General features: G+C 35.8%; 1 protein-coding gene across 1 annotated transcript in view; it reads right to left on the reverse strand.

The window, feature by feature from the left end:
* The window catches only part of LOC136041350 (macoilin-like), an 86,537-nt gene that overhangs the window by 30,375 nt on the left and 36,726 nt on the right, over positions 1-19,436 (reverse strand). The window contains exons 6-8 of the mRNA XM_065725997.1: positions 9,207-9,357; positions 2,119-2,239; positions 119-337 (exon numbers count right to left, since the gene is read on the reverse strand). Coding sequence (XP_065582069.1) covers positions 119-337; positions 2,119-2,239; positions 9,207-9,357 — 491 coding nt within the window. The remainder of the gene's footprint in view (positions 1-118; positions 338-2,118; positions 2,240-9,206; positions 9,358-19,436) is intronic.

Below are 19,436 nucleotides of genomic sequence, written 5' to 3' on the forward strand. Positions count from 1 at the left end.
GAGATTAGAGTAAAGGAAGTGAAACATTTATCAGCTTCGACGTAGGTTCTTTTTAAGGATGAAAAGATAAAAGGAGGGTGGATGAAAGGAGCAAAAATATAGATTAATTCATACGTACCTTCGACGCTCCAAATACTCTGCATCACCCGTAGATATTACACCATTACTTGTAGGCTTTGAGACTTTACTTGCGTTATGGGCATGCTCCTTCGAGTTTGAATTATTATTTTTTTCTTCGTTTATAACATGATCTGATTTACTATTATTACTATCATTGAAGCTTGACTCCCCCTTTTCAGGTATACGTTTAGAAGATGGCCGACTAATGAACTGTCGACTGAAACAAAAACAAATTAAAAGACTTCTAAAAATCAAAAAAAAAAAATTACAGTGAACGAGAGAGAGAGAGAATGAAAGACAGAAAGAGAGAGAGAATGAAAGAGAGAAAGAGAGAGAAAAAGAAAGAGAGACAAAGAAAGAGAGAAAAAGAAAGAGAAAGAAAGAGAGAAAACGAAACAGAGAAATGGGGAGAAGAGAGAGACAAAGGAACAGAGAAAAAGGAAGAGAGAAAAAGAAAGAGAAAGAAAGAGAGAAAACGAAACAGAGAAATGGGGAGAAGAGAGAGACAAAGGAACAGAGAAAAAGGAAGAGAGAGAGAGAGAGAGAGAGAGAGAGAGAGAGAGAGAGAGGAGAGAGAGAGAGAGAGAGAGAGAGAGAGAGAGAGAGAGAGAGAGAGAGAGAGAGAGAGAGAGAGAAGAGAGAGAGAGAGAGAGAGAGAGAGAAGAGAGAGAGAGAGAGGAGAGAGAGAGAGAGAGGAGAGAGAGAGAGAGAGAGAGAGAGAGAGAGAAAGAGGAAAAACACTTATCTAAGTTTTTTTTACCGTTACGCGTCCTAACTTCAATCTCTTATTGTCTTGAAACTATTTTCTTTTCTTTTTTTTTAATTGAGTTTGTAATGAGATATGGAAATTATTTAGAAAATTCCGCATACTAACTCAACCAAAGAGTATTTTTTTTTTTTTTTTTTGCAGCGTCAACCCTTCGGAGATAACTTATATTTGATGCCATTGTAGTTTCGATCTTTCTATTTTTTCGTCAAAGATACTATTTGAAAAAAAAGAAGGAAGACTATTAGTGTTTTAGAGAATAGAATGCCTAATTATTTTACTTAAGAAATAAGAAACAAAAACTTGACAAAAGTTTCGCTGAAATGTTTTCAAAGTGCTTAATTTTTTTTTTACTTCAATAGGATTTCAAGTAAAATCGCTTCAAGTACTTTACAACGGGAGTCTTAGTCTACCGGATTCGTATAGATAGAAAATACACTTTACAGAGCCAATATTCGTCTTTTCCTTTAAACGGACGCTGTACTTGACTTCGTCTTTTCCGACATCCAAAAATTTAGGCGACTAAGAAAATTAGTTTCTATAGAATCAAATTAGTATTAATTACAAGAATGCTTTGGCGTAAACAAACATGAATTTGAATCGTAAAATTTGGCTCTCAATATATATTTGGGTAAATGTTTAGAGCACTTAGAAATGCTAATTCTAGAAGCGCAACCATTTCTGGTTGACCCTCCTCCTCCATGGGGAGGAGGACTAAAAATGCGTAAAAAGGGCTTGCTTACAGGTAACATTACCTACAGAGCGAAGCATATTAGTCCATAAGCCCCGCGGGCAGCGGGGCAAGGTTTTTTCTTAGTTTTATCACTCTTTGTTGAATAAATATAGAATACAGACCTCACCCCACTGACTACAGGGCTCGTGGACCAATACGCTTCGCTCTATAGGTAATGTTGCCTGTAAGCAAGCCCACTTACGCATTTTTAGTCTCGTTGGAAGGGGATTTTACAAAGCTAAAAAATGAATGCGCTTCTCTAATGATGACAAAGAAACAATATGCGATCATCAGAATCTTGCTATATGCAGTAATACGCACTTTAGAGCACATGGAACGAAACTAAACATTTACCTATATTTATTATGTTTATGAGCGGAATTCCTCCCCTAGCTGCGGACTCGAAATATATTAGCATGTTCTCAAGACATTTCTTTGAATTGACGCTCGAAAGCAGATATTTCTCGTAGAACCAAATGATAATAAACAAATACTTTACCTTAATACAGTTGAAGAATTAGATGAATGAGTTTGTGATGAGGACAGATGAGTATTATTTGTACTTGAAGGAACACTTAATGAAATACTTGAATTAAATGATTCTTCTGATTTAATAGAACCTGAAAGAAACATCACTTAGTCAATATGCAGTTTTCGAAAGGAATACAAATTAAACTAGGGCCAGGATGGCTAGCCATCTAGGGCCAAACGAAAAGCAGGTCGTCCCCAAATGTGGTGGAAGGATGCCGTAAGGAAAGATTTAAGGGAAATGAGAGCTTCTTGGGATTGTTTAAAGAGGGGGGCTTTGAATAGACTGGGATGGCGGAGAAGCATGCGTAACCAAGCCTCAGGTGGCTTGGTGTTGCAGTTACTTGGTAGTAGTAGTTTAAACACTAAACTTTTAGTTCTTGGGCCTACTACGTTCTAAAAAAAAAAAAATAAAAGAAAAAAAAAGTCGACACAAAATACGACACATATTTCTAGAAGTGCATACCCTCAGATTGAACCTAACCCCCTAGGCTAAAATAAAGGCTATTAGGTTAGAAAAACATTTCTTCTTTTTTATTTCTGGAAAATTATGGGAAGGTTTGAAAACTTCAGAGGAAGTTTTCTTCTCCGTTTCACCGTCATTTTTTTCAAGTTCTCAGTTGTTTATCGTCACTAAGCTGCATAGGCTGCCCCTTATTTTGAAAAAAAGTATTTACAAAAGTAGTAATACTGTTTCCCAGAATAAACACATCAATTGAATGAACTGAAATTTCGTTCAATGTATACATGCTGCAAGAGCAAGTAGGCTTGCCACACTTGACATCATAGAAAAATCCAAATTGAATTGAATTTTTAGCGCTTCCTTTTCCGATCAAACTCAAGATCAATTAAGAACATGTAATTTTAGAGAGAGAAAGATGGGTTTATTAATACAAACAAACAAAACAAAACAAGCAAATGGCCCGAAGCAAAGCTTGTTTGGGCTTACAACCCCAGTACACATACAAATAAAAACAATACGAAAAGGAGAGGAAAATAAAAAAAGAAAATAAAAGAAAAAAAAAAGAAAAAATCAATTACCCTGCATTTCGATCGATATAGAATTACGCTTCAAAAGACAAAACAAAAAGAAACTAAAACCACTTGACCAGTATCACCTAAAACAAAACCAACATCTTGGCTCCACTTGAGGTCCACTCAACTATCAAAATCATAAATATTAAGGCAAAATAGCTTTAATTCCTGCCTAAATTCACGAAAATTATCCATGTTTCTTAAAGTCATATGTAAACAATTCCATGCATGGGGTCCTAGATGCCGAATAGAAAATGGAGATCTACGGGTAATAGCAAGCGGAAGACGAATTATATTGGACTGTCTCGTAAAACATCTTGATTTTCCATTAAACAATTTTTAGCTTCGATACCGAAGTTTCAATTAAAGCTCTTTACACAGACTTGACTTTTGAATTTATTTTCCTTCATTCCCGTCCTTTTTTCACTTTTCCTTTTCTCAAGATTCTCTTGTTTTAATCTTTGACAAAATATTCGCATTGTCTCCATCATTGGCGTCAATTCAAGAAAATTTAGGAGGGGAATGGGGACAGAATACATCTTTCAAAATATAGGAGGAGGGGCTAACAAACCTGGACGGTATATACCCCAATCCCTTGATTCAAGCCACTGTTCTTCATTCCTATGCAAACTGAGACACTTTGTCATGCTCTTCTGTTAACCTGCCTTTTTATATTAAAACTCATTAAGATTAGAAGGACAGTTGAGGATTCAATAAACCTTATTCCCTAACAAAAGTATACCTCACCTGGACATGATAGAAAAATTACTACCAAATTAAACCAATCTTTGAAATCTATATTTTTGAATTAAAATCAACATGGCGGACGGTGACGAAATAGTTGAGAACCATGGCTAATTGGAAAAAAGAAAATCCAAGACAGATAGTTTGGGATGAGAGGCAAAGCCGGCATAGTCCTTTTACAGAACTGTATAAAATGATATCATTTCATTTGCAATAGGGATGTTTCATCAATATGTCCATTACCCTGAACAAGGTTATTGATATACGTTTTTAACGCTTTGATCCAGAAGTATAATGCCCATAATTAAAATGACAGTTCACACCATGTATTATTATAGAGAGAGACTTTCATTAGACAGGCACTTTGGAACAATTGTTGCCTCAAAAGAATAAGCACCTGTTCCCCATGGAAACAAAATATCATCAAATAGTCTAGTACTTAGCATTAGCAAACAAGAGAAAGCTCCTTCTGAAGCATATTTCTCTTAAGAAAAGCTTGACTGTAACAGAGCGCAATGCTTTCCGAACAAATTACTTTCTCCGTATTAGAAATAGATAAGGCTAACACCCCAATAGATTTAACTTTTGGAGAGTGGTAGATTTCAAACATATTGACGAAGTGGTTTGATATGGATAGCAGCATTCCAGTTATGATTTATTATGTTCTATTCAGCGTAAAATAATACTATTTTATTAGTTCGGCTGTCAGCTTGCATCCTATTCGTGCTTCGACACTCCTCTAGCTGCAGTTGAAAGAATGTAGTTAGTCCAATATTATCAAGACCAAAAACAAGTAGGGTAGAGGCAGGGAATCCCATTTCCCACACATTGGTCGAACAGACACCTAAGAAAAGCTTTGACATAAAGCCTCATTATTATAGTCACCAGCCTCCCCCGACAAAAATCTTCTGATTTCACCGTAAAGATTGGAGGCCCTTGCACCTAAGATAATCTTGATTTTGGTTTTCGGCAAGGCAAATGAACCGTAAAAGTTTCTTTAGATAATTCCGTGAAAGAAAGTCATGCCTAAATAGATTTGATAAATAAAAAATAGCTTTTGAAACGATAGTAAAGAGTGGCATTAAGAGGAACCAAGATTACCGCTGTATATGAAGGAGGCTGCCCGACCCTCAATCCACCGCTTTACCCCTCCCCCCCCAGTTTAACTAGTAATTAACTAGCAAAATAAAATAGCCAGCCTCGGAACTTGGGTTTAAAGGCAAAGAGAAAGAGAAATGAGGAGAAGGATAGAAGATACAAGGGCTACTACCCCCCTAACTTTTTAGAGATAGATTGAAGGATAGCATAAGCAAATGAAGTGCCATTCAGGTTGAATATGGGCTGGAGTGAATAGAGAATTGGCAGAAATGAAATTCTCTAGGTCTGTTAGTAATTTCAAGCGCTTTATTTACCGATTGCCTTTCAAAACACTTAAACTAAAAGATCTATTGCTTAAAGCCAATACGAAAAGATATCTTTCCATTTTCGCAACATCGTGAAAAGCAAAAGTTTTACAGAATTGCTCTTGTATATGAGCATGCACTCTTGAATCACTGACAGAAAAAAAGAATCAACGTTAGCGTACAGAGTAAGCAGAGGGGACGGGAGCCAGCCTCAGAAACAGGATATGTTCTGCTCGATTTGAATTTTGATGTTGTGCTTTACATCTTACTGAAAAATTGTTTTTATATTTAATTTTTGTTTATTTCTATTACCGTGTTCGGTGTAATATAAATCTGAGGACACCTCCTGCCTCAACTGCCCAGGCCTTTACGTTGAAATTTAACTTATGCATGAAAATGCTTCGAAAAGGAATATTGCCCCTGGAAAATATTGCTCTTGGGTAATACCTCCCCCAAATCATCTTCCAGCTTTGTGCAGATAAGCATACGACATGATATTCGCTATAAAAAGCCACCATGCCATTGCAAAAAAAAATAAAAGATAATTAATAAAATAACAGATTATTAACGTAAATAGATTGAAATTACCGATGCCCAGCGAGTTTCAAAGTGCAATATACTTACCATAAGAAGTCTCCCCAGCAGCCTAACAGTATTATGTAAATGCGATCTTTTACTTCAAATTAAAATACCTTGCAATAATAGGGGAAAATTTCTCCCATTGCCATCCATATTACATGCATATTCCAAATATAATATTCCGAATAATAGAATATTGTAGGTTAAAACAAGTATCCCTTCAATGGGTTCCAACAGAGCCCTATCCCAGCGTACTACTTGAATTGCTAACCCCTTGTATCCCTTCAATGGTCCAAATACAGACCTATCCCGATACGCTATTGGAGTTGCTAGCGCCTTGTATTCACCTATACTCTGAGCAGAGCCACAACATTTTCTGGAAACATTACATGCCAAGTTATTTTCTCGGGGAAACAATACGATGAATCCTGTCACACGCCTACCCCGGTGTACTATTGGAGATACCAATCCCCCATACCTGGTCTATCGAGCATCTGGTGCTGCGTTTGATGTAACAAAGCTATGAATACAAGCGCACAATACACATCATTCCTGTCACGCACATATCCCACCGCTCCTGTCACACACATAGCGTTATCTCAGCTTCTGGTGATAAGAGCATTTCCAGGAAATGCTTGCCGGCTGTTATTTCTCGGTGAAATGAGCCTTTGGATACAAGCAGCATGTACTCGGTATCTTGTGTATGGATACATTTGAATGCCAAATATTTATCCAAAGTCATAGACGGTGTTATTATTAACTACATTTATAGATAACGACATGTATTGTTTTCCAACGACACATTTTTTGGCTTCTAACCCATTTTCCCATTCATTTTATGGGATTTACGTCTGGTGCAGGAATCAAAGATGAGAACCAAGATTTCCAATGGTAAAAGAACAACACGTTAGTAGACTGAACCAAAAAGTCAACGGGATAGTATGATCAAATCCCTCCTCTACACCCATTGTTAAGACCTCTCCAGCCATAGTCTCCCATTCCATTTCACAACGCCCTGGATACTGATAAGTGTGTAATAAGTGTGGATACTGTGGTTTTATTAGGTTCTGAATTAAAGGCTGACTCCATGCTATTTAAATTGAATTAAAAAATAAATAATACCCCTTAAAGTTACTTTACAAGGAAAAACCTTCTGATGTACACTAGCAGACGTATGTTCGATCGTGAGGGATAAGCTGGTATCATGTTCTGTAGTTGTTGATACAAGACCAAGTCCATGGAAAATTGAGAAAAAAATAAAGGGTTTATCTCCCTTCAAACAACATGGATTCAAAGCATAACTTCATACTGAATCTAAAGATTCCGACAAGATCAATTATACTGGCACCATCCAGGTGTCTTATGTCTGCCAACATGCAAACTTACTTGAAAGCCAGCTAACCTCAATCTTTGAATATTCTTTAATTAGCAACACTTTTATAATGACTTTGATTCCCTCCTTATATCAATTTAATTCACGTTTTATCTGCTTTGTCGGACGAATTTGACTTCTCCCCCCCTCGCCACAAAGAATATACATAATGACCTTTTGGAAATTTTCAAAAGGAAAACTTGACAAAAATTGGGCCACGCTCATTGTTGCGGGAGCAACGCCTTAGGTTTGGTTAGTCGGGATAGTTTGAAACGCTGTATTTGTCGACCCCCTTAACAATTTTGAAAGGGTATATCCTAGGAAGAATAAATATATAAAAACAGGATTCAAATTTGTTGGATTTAAATGATATACGAATATCAAATACTTCCATATGGCATTTTCAAATCCAAAATTCTAAAAATTATTTCTATGACAAATCTCTGTTAATTTTACTTCCTCGTTTGGATTGTCGGAGGTCTAGGATGTATCGAATTCCTTTTGTAAGCTCTGAAAGGTCAAGGTTTTCGATTAGATACCAAATACCCTTCATTGCTAACAATTATAAGTTGAATGAAGCAAATTTATAAGTTGAATTGAAGCAAATATTAAAGATTGTTTGCTAAAATTTTGATTATTCACCATTGATGATGGAAATTTAAATTATTCGATCTTCTTATTTGTGTCCCTGTGTCTGGGATGGCCTCCCCTCCTGCCCGATATTTATATATTTACTTATCTTTTATGAGTTTTTTCTATTTTGTGTATCTTCTACCGTATTATATTTTGAAATCATTATTACGATGAGATGTTGATGTGTTTTCTTATGTTTTTGCACTGTCCCAGCCTTACGAGCTCTGCTCTCTGTTGGGGCATAATATTGTTTGTGTATTTTTGAGTTGAATAAAGAAAAAGTTGAGTTGAGTTGAGAGTTTCTCATAATAAACTGTTTCTGCATAAAACCAACTTCATTCACTATTTTTCAAATTAAATCCATCTTGTTACTTTGAAAATGTAATACAAGCAAATTTTGTATTGCTTTGCACCAAAATATAAAATCTAGCCCGACTTTTATTATTATTTAAAAAAATGAAGCATGTGTTAGTTCAGGCTATGATACCTTGCCTCAAAACACAACGTCTATTATTTGAATCTGACGAATTTCATTGTAAAAACAACTAAACTTTTTTCTTGTTTATTACAGATTGATTAGGCTACCACATGAACACTTTACTAACAACGAAACTATGTAACCAATGCGTTGTATTATTTTTTATAATCGCAACGTAACCAATAGCATAGAGACAAGTTTTTAAGCCGAAATGTATCGGAAACGAATAAAGACTGAATACTTAACTCATTAACGTAATCTTTCTCCCGTGAAGGTTACCGCGGTTTAAGGCTCTCACTTACAACTCAACCTCAGTAATATTAATCGTGATATATTAGGCATGAAAGTAAAAAACTGGCAATAGCTCGCTACAGCAGCAACTTTTCTTCTTTTGAGCATTTCATGCCTAAATATTAAACTTTCAAATTGCAATACAAGAACAAAAACAAGTCAAATACAAAGCAAATAAGTAAAAAAAAAAAATGAAATTATGCTGTTGACTAGTCTATGTATTTATTCATCTTTCTTTTTTTCTTTTCCATCTTTTTCAAGTTTTTAACGTAAAATAAGAAGACACAACGTTCAGTGTCCTTGCCCTTAACATTTGAACGTAGCATTATGATGAGATGTTGGACGGTGTCATGTAGAAACAGGTGCTTGACAAAATTAACAAAACATATAAATTTGCAAAAGGAAACATTGACCGAATTTTGAATTATTTTTTTTTTCTTGCCAGAATACTGTCAGAATTATAATGACATACCGTCAAAACTTCCTCAGTCCCATTTAAAAAATCTTAAAGAATGAGAACTTACTTTTTGATCTTTCTGTTGTTGCAGCTATCACTTGCTCTTCCTCAAGCATTTTTTTCTGCTTGTCGTATAATTCTTGTTGTTCTTCTGGTAGTGCTTCGACTAAAAGCTTCATATAAAATTCGTTCTCTTTTGCCACATCTTTCTGCTTTCGCTAAAATAAATGGCTATTTAAATAAATGAAATGCATATAATAATGAACACTAAGTAATGAATGACCACTGTCAACAGGAACTGAAACACTAATATATATCTATTAATATAAAAATATACTGTTTGTACCTCTGTTAATCGACTGTACTTCTGTTAATCTGTACGTGCAATTAAGCGATTTGCTACTTAGAAACGAGTAACACTGACACCCCACGTGTTGCTGGGGCGCGCAGCACCCCAGCAACGCGTGGCAGGGGTCAGCTATCTTATTGTATATATATATATATATATATATATATATATATATATATATATATATATATATATATATATATATATATATATATATATATATATATATATATATATATATATATATATATATATATATATATATATATATATATATATATATATATATATATATATATATGACAAATAAAAAGAATTTCGTATAGGAATTCTGTCAAATCCTCCCAGTCTAAAATTTGCCCTGGAAAGCTCGCCCCTGGAAATTCCCAACTCAGAAAAGTATCCCCATGAAAATCCATTCCAAGCGCAAAATACCCACCGAGAAATGTCTTTATGCTTACCAGTAACAAATACTACATGTAAAAATTGGCAAATTTTATAATTTAAAGACCTATCCGCAGGACCGTTGGGGCGTTATTAGCAAAAACAAACTTGCATACTTTTAGAAAAAGGGGAACATCCCCCACCCCAAAAAGATGGGCTTTTCTGAAAATTTCTCCATCAATCTGACATATCAGACACTGAGCACAGAGAGGAGCCGGCTCCTCTCTTATTGCAGAAATACTTTGAGCGCTAAATAAAGCATTACAGATAAAATGAACATATAAGGGTGAATAGGCATAGGTACATATATACCACTACTAAATTCAGTTTTTTAGATTTTTCGCTTCTATTGATGAGGGTTGCTCTGTAATTGAATTTTGCTACAACGAACTGTTTGATAAGTCAGACTTCACCGATCAACTATCCATTTCAAATTCATATTCTTACAGTTCAACTTCCGCAGACGAATCCTTCTCTACCAAGGATAGGAAAATTTTTTTTCGGGAAACTGGTTAATGAATAATAGGACACAAAAACTTCATACATACTTGCATACAAAACCTAGGCAACGTAACTCTTTTTATCTCTTATTTAAAGAGGTATTCTAATGTTTGACTTTGTTAATTTTTTTTTTATTTTTGTTAAATACATTATTTTTTCGCATTTACATCAGCTTCTTCCTATTAAATGAATAGAAATATTGTAAGGAGATGGTAAAAGTAGTAATTAAAGATATACAAGACCATAGATCGATGAAATCCACTACCGTACCATGCATGCCAATTATCTCAATGCATCGCATCCTTTACGGCACATTTACTTGGATTTAATCACGTTAAAAACTTTATACAAATATTTTAAATCTGAAATTATGCTCTAAAGCTTGAAAAAATTATTTCCTGAATCTGGATTTGCAGAACTGTCATTAAGCAGCTACTTTGACCAATCCAGCAAAAAAAAAAAAAAAAAAAAAAAAAAAAAGACACAAATAAAACCGAAATTGTAGACAACAGCTTAGAAACATGTTTAAAACTTGAATAGCTGCGAGGAGACATATTTTTAAATAGAGAATCTAATCTTGTACGACCACAAACACGTCGCGGTAAGACACCTGAGGTCGAAACACTAGCAAACACTTGTCCATTAAAACTGGAATAGCTGCGAGAACAAATATCTTTAAATAGAGAATTTGCATCTTGTACAACCACAAACCCGTCGCGGTAAGACACTAGCAAACACTTGTCCACATAACCATGACTGAAATGGAAACCATGAGAAAATATTCCCACTGATTTTATTATAGTTAGAATCTAATGCAAGTCATGGCAGAGACATCTATTGTTTCTCTTACCCACCCCCCCCCCGCCTGTTCCCTTGCGAACATTTGTAGAATCAATATTCTAGGAAAATTATAATGTCCGTTCTGAGGACACGAAATGGCCGCCTAAATTTTCACTTTACTCGGTCTTTCCACACTCCCATAAGTTCTTTGGCCGAATAAACAGCAAGTAACCACTGAAACCAAACGATTATTATGAAAAAATTACTGATAATATCAGGATTAAAACTTAGTCTAATTACACTTGACTATTCATATACATAATAATGGGTCACATCTAATCGGAGATTATAAAAAGAGAAACTAAAAACCTTCAGATAGATAGATCTGAATACAAACTGTCAAGTCGAGGATGTAGAACTCTGGACAACTGCCACTATAAAGTTGCCAACAAATTTCAAATACGAAAATCTACACTACAAATGTGTAAATCGGCCAACGTGACCACAAAACAAAAAGTGTTTTAAAATAAAAAAGTATTTGGAAATTTATCAATGTAATGTGAAGAAGAAAGAATGCAGTGACAGATCAGACAAAAATACAGAGCAGAAGGAGAAAAAAGAACGCAACAAATAACAGCAATATAATCAGTGATACTCAAACCCAAGAAAGTTACTGTAATTGCATAAAGAGAAAAAAAATACAAGGCCTGGAGAATAGAGAAAAAAATACACAAGCCTGAAAAAGATGTGTAAAAAAAGAAACGAAAAACCGCTATAGACTCATTGTGTTTCAGAGCAACACCTCTGCTTTCATAATTATGCTGTGGAGCAACCCTGCCACTTTCTTAGTTGCATTTAAGAGTAAAATAGTTTTTAAGCATAAAAATGGAACAAAAAGAAATTGTCCTAAATCTAAAAATGATCTTCCTCGGGATCATGTAATATTGAAATCAGGTAGAACACGTGTCACAAAAATAGGTTGAATTCTTCCATTTTGGGCTGCTAAACAAACGTTTTGGCCCTGGCAGACCGTAAGTACTATCAAACAAAAATTTGGCGGCAACCAATCGGTTTTCTGCAATCAAAAAGTCAATTGTATGACCTTCCAGTCGGAGTCTACACTACCACGCAAGACACATTTTTTCTGTAAACATATAGTTCGTCCGTACAAAGGGAATGGTTGAAATAGATCATTAATCTAGTTTTACTAACAGTAAAGTGTTTACCCTGACTTTTCTGTATTTGAAGGAACATGTTTAACTAAGCATGCAATATGCATAACGAGCGTTAATATCTCCCGACTTATGTGAGAATGGTAGTTTTTAACAGAGAAACGTTGATTTTTGCATTACCGAGGCATTATGATATAAGTTTGATCTTAAGCACGGGATTAAGTGGGGGATGACAGCCCAGTCTGAATTTAGGAAAATCTTACTTTAGTTTTTTAGAATTCATTGTTCCTATTCATTTTATGTTCAATGTGGAATTTTCTTCAATCTGAAAAACATTATTGTTAATTTAGAAATCTTCAAGGTTCAGGTGGTTCAAAAATGACACCCACCTATGAAAAAAGTCTTGTGGGGGGGGGCTGAAATACCAAAAATAATCTTGCAGTCAAAAATTCTAACTACAAAGAAAATCGCGGTTCGATTCTGTAGAGTGAAGATGTTTAGTTCCAAAGAACATCCCTGAGCCCTCACACAACAGTACAGATACGAATTTAAGATTTTCGCTTAATAGCGTTTTAACTTTACATAGCGTCGATAGCGTTTGCGTCACAGCTCTTATTCTTCTTTCAGCATTGTTAGAAACTTCATCATGAAATAATCAAGAACAATTTCAAAATTGTGGACTAAAAGCGATAAAAAAAACAAAAACAAACTTAGCATGTAAAATTTTCTTCATCAACAAGGCCTTTTTTATGATTAATTACACAAGACGAACAAAAATTAAATAAAAAATCATTGCAAAAAAGCATACAACAGGCACTAATATAAATGATTGAATAAATCTTAAAACTAGTGAAGCTTAAACTGAATATGAAAATCAAGATTAAAAAGAACGAAAATATTTTTCTATGGAAGTATAACTGAAACCTAAAACCAACAAAAATTAAATGAACAATTATAGCAAACAAACATACAATAGGTACTAATAAAAATGAATAAATAAATCTTAAAACGAATGAAACTTAAATTGCATGTGCAAATCAAGCTTGAAATGAACAGAAATCACTACAAACAAGAGCTTGGGTTTTGCATCCTTCTCTCACTGTAAAAGTGTAAAACCTACTACGTCATTGGCGATTTACTGAAAAAGAATTATATTACAAATATTTTCTTTTGTACTTATTACAACATTGAAAATAAACATAAAAGTAACAGTAAGATTCAATTTTGAACTGATGAGCTTTCAGCAATTAATATCATTATATAACAAAGATTCAATTTGATTTTATTAGTTCTTTCCAAGACTGTTCAAGACAAATATAGTTTCAGTACAAACAGGAGTTTGGATACTGCCCCCTTCCCTAACTGTAAAAGTCTGAAGCATATTGCGTCATTGGCACGTCACTGAAAACGAATTATTTTACAAGTATTTCCTTTTCCAGTTATTACAGCATTGAAAATGAAGATAAAAATTACAGTGAAATAAAAGCTTTAACTGATGACCTTTAAACAATTAATATAATTATATACCAAATATTCAGTATGATTTTATTTGTACTTCCCAAGAATGTTCAAAACACATATAGTTTTCAGTAAAGCGCCAATGACGCAGTAGGTTTCAGACTTTTACAGTAAGAGGGGGCAAAACCTAAACTCTTGTTTGTAGTGATTTTTGTTCATTTCAAGCTTTATTTGCATATTCAGTTTAAGTTTCACTCGCTTTAAGATTTATTCTGTTCGTTTTAGATTTCATTTATCCTTCAATAGCAAATAGTATTGTTCGTTTTAAGATTGGTTTGCATACTCTTGAACGCATAACATTCAAGCTTCTCTCTTCAGGATAGGTAGGGAGAAGGTGCCCGCCGTCTCTAATCACTTTCCAAATAGTATCTATTCATTGCCTCAGCTCAGTCCAGCATTCTGAGCCGATTTCATTCTTCGGTATTTTTTTTTTCTATAGTGACCTTCTCATATGAGGTCTGTGGATTATCATCAGGGGTTCCGGTTGCAAATTTTTAATCAATTATAAAACATAGTAATACCGTTTTACTAACTATCTAGGGATTTTTGTTGGAGACTCCTGAGCTTGTGACAAGCCTAGACAGTCAAACCCAAGAAACAAGCAAAGAACGTCAACTAAATATTGGACAACCAATATTTAATTCATTTTTTGTTAGCCCAACTGTCTTAGCTTATAAATAGGTTCACTCGCAGGACAGACAACACTCAAGGCAGACAGCCCTTTTAGGCTTTGGACGCTTATTCCCCTTGCAATTCCATGCAACTTGTTGGTCAACTAAGTTTTTATTAGTGGGGATGTCAAAGTTTATGATTGAATCAATCGCCTTGCCTGACACTCATTACGGATGGGCCCAATTTGCCTTTGGACGCTTGTTTGCCTGTCATTCCATGCAAATTTTAATGGACCTGTGTCAATTCTAAATTCTTGGTAAACCAAATTAACACCAAAGGTAGGCGTGCCTTGTTTATCTCTCATTCCAGGCAATCTAACGGTCCTATGTCAATTTTAAATTCTTGGTCAACGTGCCTGAGACTCTAGACGGGCTTGCCTTTCTAAAAGCTAACAAACACGTATTGGTCAAATAAAATTCATACTTACTCCTGCCGTTTACCCGTGAGATTTAACCAAACACTTGGAAAACTATAATTTCTATGACTATCTACCTTAGTTCATTCCTAGGAATGACGCATGGACAGATGATAGATATACTTATCTATTAACAAATGAACTGACATCATTTTTATACCATCCTAATAAGGGCGTATGCCAGATTCGCCTCTCATTAAATCAGACAAGCGATCTTGGCTTTTACAATTAGCCATGGCTTGATGCCCAAAACTATTTGATTTTAATTCAAATTTCCCTTTCACTCAAATCTGGCATAATCTTAAATTTTGACTCTTAAAAAGGTAACTAGAACTTCCAATTTCCAATCAAATAAGCCACCTCTGAAGTTTATACGACCACCTCTCACATAAAAACCTTATATGCCCCCGGGGTATAACTTAAAACACTTGCCCAAAGGCTCTGAAGGGCTGTGTTATCCCTGGAGTTTTTGTAATATGATCTTCGGTCTGTTTTGAACAAAATAGCAATTTAAAATTTTGATCGGATGTATCTGAGGAAGAGGGTTGGGGTACGGCTAGTTGCCCTCTGATCATTTTTGACTCTTAAAAAGGGCACTAAAAACTATTTACAATAAAATGAGCCCCCTCCAACGTTTATACGACCATCACTTCCAGAGAAACCTTTTATGTCCCCGGGGCATAATTTAAACACTTACCCCCGGGTTCTGGGGGGGGGGGGGCTGTGTCATCCCTGGAGTTTTGTTATATGATCCTTGATATATTTTGAACAAAATGGCTATATAAACAATCGATCGGGGGCATTTGGGGACAAGAGGGTTGTGGGGGGAGGGGAGGGCTAGCTACCATCGAATCCCTTTTGTCTCTTAAAAAGAGGATTAGAACTTCCAGTTTATAATATTTGGGTGCCCTCCGAAGTTTATACGACCATCTCTTCCACAAAAACCCTATATGCCCCGGGGCATAAGTTACAACCTTTCTCCTGAGCTCTTGGGGGAGGGGGAGTATGCTAACCCCAAAGTGTTTGTTATCTGACCTTTGGACTATTTCAAACAAACTGGATATATTTTGATCGGATTCATTTGGGGAAAAAAGGGTGTGTGTATGGGGGGGGGGGTAGATACCATCTGATAACTTTTGATTTATAAAAAGGTGACTGTAACTTTCAATTTCCAATCAAATAAGCCATATATGAAGTTTATACGGCCGCCCCTTACATAAGAACCTTATATACTCCTGGGGCATAACCTAAAACACTTGTCCCCGGTCTCTGAGGGGTTATGTCGACCTCGGAGTTTTTGTTATCTGATTTTTGAACTATTTCTTTTAACATAATAGTTATCTCAAAATTTTCATCGAATGGGTCTGGGGAAAAAGGGCGTCGAGGGTGGGGGCTAGTTACGCTCCAATCTCTTTTGACTTATGAGCCCCCCTTTGAAGTTTACACGAGCACCTCTTTCATAAGGACCCTGTATGCCCCCCGGGTATAACTTACGATTCCTGCCCCCGGGCCCTGGGGCGTTGTGTTGATTTTAAAGAGTTTTTGTTATCTTTTAAATAAAATGGCTATGTCAAATTTTTTATTGGATACATATGGAGAAAAAGGGCGTGTGGTTGGAGGCCAGCTGCCCTCTTATCACTTTTGACTCTTAAAGTGGAAACTAGCACTTCCGATTTCTAATCGAATGAGCCCCCCCCCAAAGGGTTTATGCAACAACCCATTCCATTTGGAGTGTTTCTGAAAAAAAAAAAATAACATTGGAGCCTTATGGCCTTTACTATAGGCAACGCTATAGCGCTGCCTCTGATAAACAGATACCTTGATAAACAAAACTATTCAATTTGGAGGAAGAGAATTCCAACGCGATTCACAGTAATTGTTTATACTAACTTATAAAAAAGAAGTTTGTGCTGCGAATTAGAGGTTTATAGCAACCCATCAAAAAACATCAGTTTTTAAGCATTTGCGTTTCAATGATTGGCTTTTTCCAAACAATTAGCATTCGTTACAATCATTTTAAACTTAAACAAGAAAAAAAAAAGAGATCTAAGAAACAACCATAAACTAGATATACGTTGCAAGCAACGTGAGGTGTTGCGGCAGCCTTTGGTCGGCTTCGCCGAGTAGTGTTGCGAGAGCAATACTTTAGTTTTGTTTCCTCGCTCCGATTAAACGCTGAAGTAGTTAATCTGTAGGGATCTTAAAATAAATGCTAGGTACACCAACTCGCAAAAGTTGCAAACCCCTCATTGCAACAAGCAAAAGTTGTAAACCCCTCATCACTGAATATGATTGTAGCCTAACAGCCGATAATTACTTACAAGTCCCCTATATGTCTAATCACTAGAACCAAATTGGTTTTACCATCAAATACACCAGAAACGAATAATAGGTACACCAACTAGGTAAAGTTGTGAATCCCTCATTGCCGAAGATGATTATGAGCTAACAGCCGACTTTTGCTTAAAACTCCCCTATATGTCTCACAATTGGTATCGGCTTATTTTTGGTTTCAGTGTGTACCTTACAACTGAAGTTGTCAACCCCTTTAAACTTTCAAACTGGTATATCATATGAAGGTAATATTCAACCAAAATATGGATGACATATACTTTGATCAGCTTATCAAGAGCTATCGACAGCCGTCGAAAAAAATCTATTTGTCTTAGTTCAAAACTTAACTTTTTTGCCTTAGTCCAAGTTTCTAACGTCATCACTTAGAAAGCAGCAAAGGATAAAGTCAATATTTTTTAGCAATGAAAGAGCTTTTTAAGTTTAAGAGGTACATCTTATACCATTTCTGTATCGGCCTATTTTTGGTTTCAGCGTGTACCTTACTACTATAGTTGTCAACCCCTTTAAACTTTCGAACTGATATTCTCACGAAGGAATTTTTCTACCAAACAAGAGCTAAGCGCTCCTATGGCACTTGTGACAAGGTTGGAAGAGCCAAGAGTCAAGAGCCCATATGGTATGAACTCTAGCAAAATTCTAAGAATCAATAGATTGATTCAAAAGGAAAATCAGAGGCTTAATGCCGGTTGGAATTTAAAATAAGAGCTCTGAGTCACGAGGTCCTTCTAAATATCAAAATTAATTAAGATCCGATCACCCACTCGGAAGTTAAAAATAACTCAATTTTTCTAATTTTCCTCTCCCTTCATCAACCCAGATGATCGAATCGAAGAAAACGACTTTATCAAGTCAATTTGTGCATGTCCCTGACACGCCTACCAATTTTCATCGTCCTAGCACGTCCAAAAGCACCAAACTCGCCAAAGCATTTTTTTTTTTGAACACTACCCCCTAACTCCCCCAAAGAGGGCGGTCCTGTCCTGTTATGTCAATCAAGTATCTACGACATTTGCTTATTCTACCCACCAAATTTCATCCCGATCTCTCCACTCTAAGCGTTTTTCAAGATTTCTGGTTCCCCCTCCAACTCCCCCCAATGTCAACAGATCTGGTCGGGATTTGAAATAAGAGCTCTGAGACATGACTTCCTTCTAAATATCAAATTTCATTAAGATCCAGTCACCCATTCTTAAGTTAAAAATACCTCAATTTATCTAATTTTTTTAAATTAACAACCCCCCGCTCCCCCAAAGAGAACGAATCCGTTCCAATTATGTAAATCACGTATCTATAGCTTGTATTTATTTTTCCTATCAATTTTCATCCAATCTCTCCACTCTAAGTGTTTTCGAAGATTTCCGGTCCCCCCCCCAATGGCACTGGATCCGGTCGGGATTTAAAAAGAGATCTGAGTTACGAGGTTCTAAATATGATATTTCATTAACATCCGATCACTCCTTTGTAAGTTAAAAATACCTAATTTTTTCTAATTTTTCAGAATTAACCCTCCCCTCCAACTCCCCCAAAGAGAGCGGATCCGTTCCGGTTATGTCAATCACATATCTAGGAATCTAGGACTTGTGCTTATTTTTACCACGAAGTTCATCCCGATCCCTCCACTCTAAGCGTTTTCCAAAATTTTAGGCCCCCCGAACTCCCCCTAATGTGACCGGATCCAGTCGAGATTTAAAATAAAGAGCTCTGAGACACGATATCCTTCCAAAAATCAAATTTCATTAAGATCCAATCACTCCTTCGTAAGTTAAAAAAAAATACCTCAGTTTTTCTAATTTTCAGAATTAACCCCAGCTCCCCCAAAGAGAGCGGGTCCGTTCCAGTTATGTCAAGCACGTATCTAGGACTTGTGCTTATTTTTCCCACTAAGTTTCATCCCGATCCCTCCACTCCAAGCGTTTCCCAATATTTTAGGTTCCCCCCCAACTCCCCCCAATGTCACCACATCCTGTCGGGATTTAAAGTAAGAGCTCTGAGACACGATATTCTTCCAAACATCAAATTTTATAAAGATCCGATCACCCGTTCGTAAGTTAAAAATACCTCATTTTTGCTAATTTTTCCGATTTAACAGTC

Source organism: Artemia franciscana, chromosome 2 (assembly GCF_032884065.1).
Source record: "Artemia franciscana chromosome 2, ASM3288406v1, whole genome shotgun sequence".
NCBI classification, from domain to species: Eukaryota; Metazoa; Arthropoda; class Branchiopoda; order Anostraca; family Artemiidae; genus Artemia; species Artemia franciscana.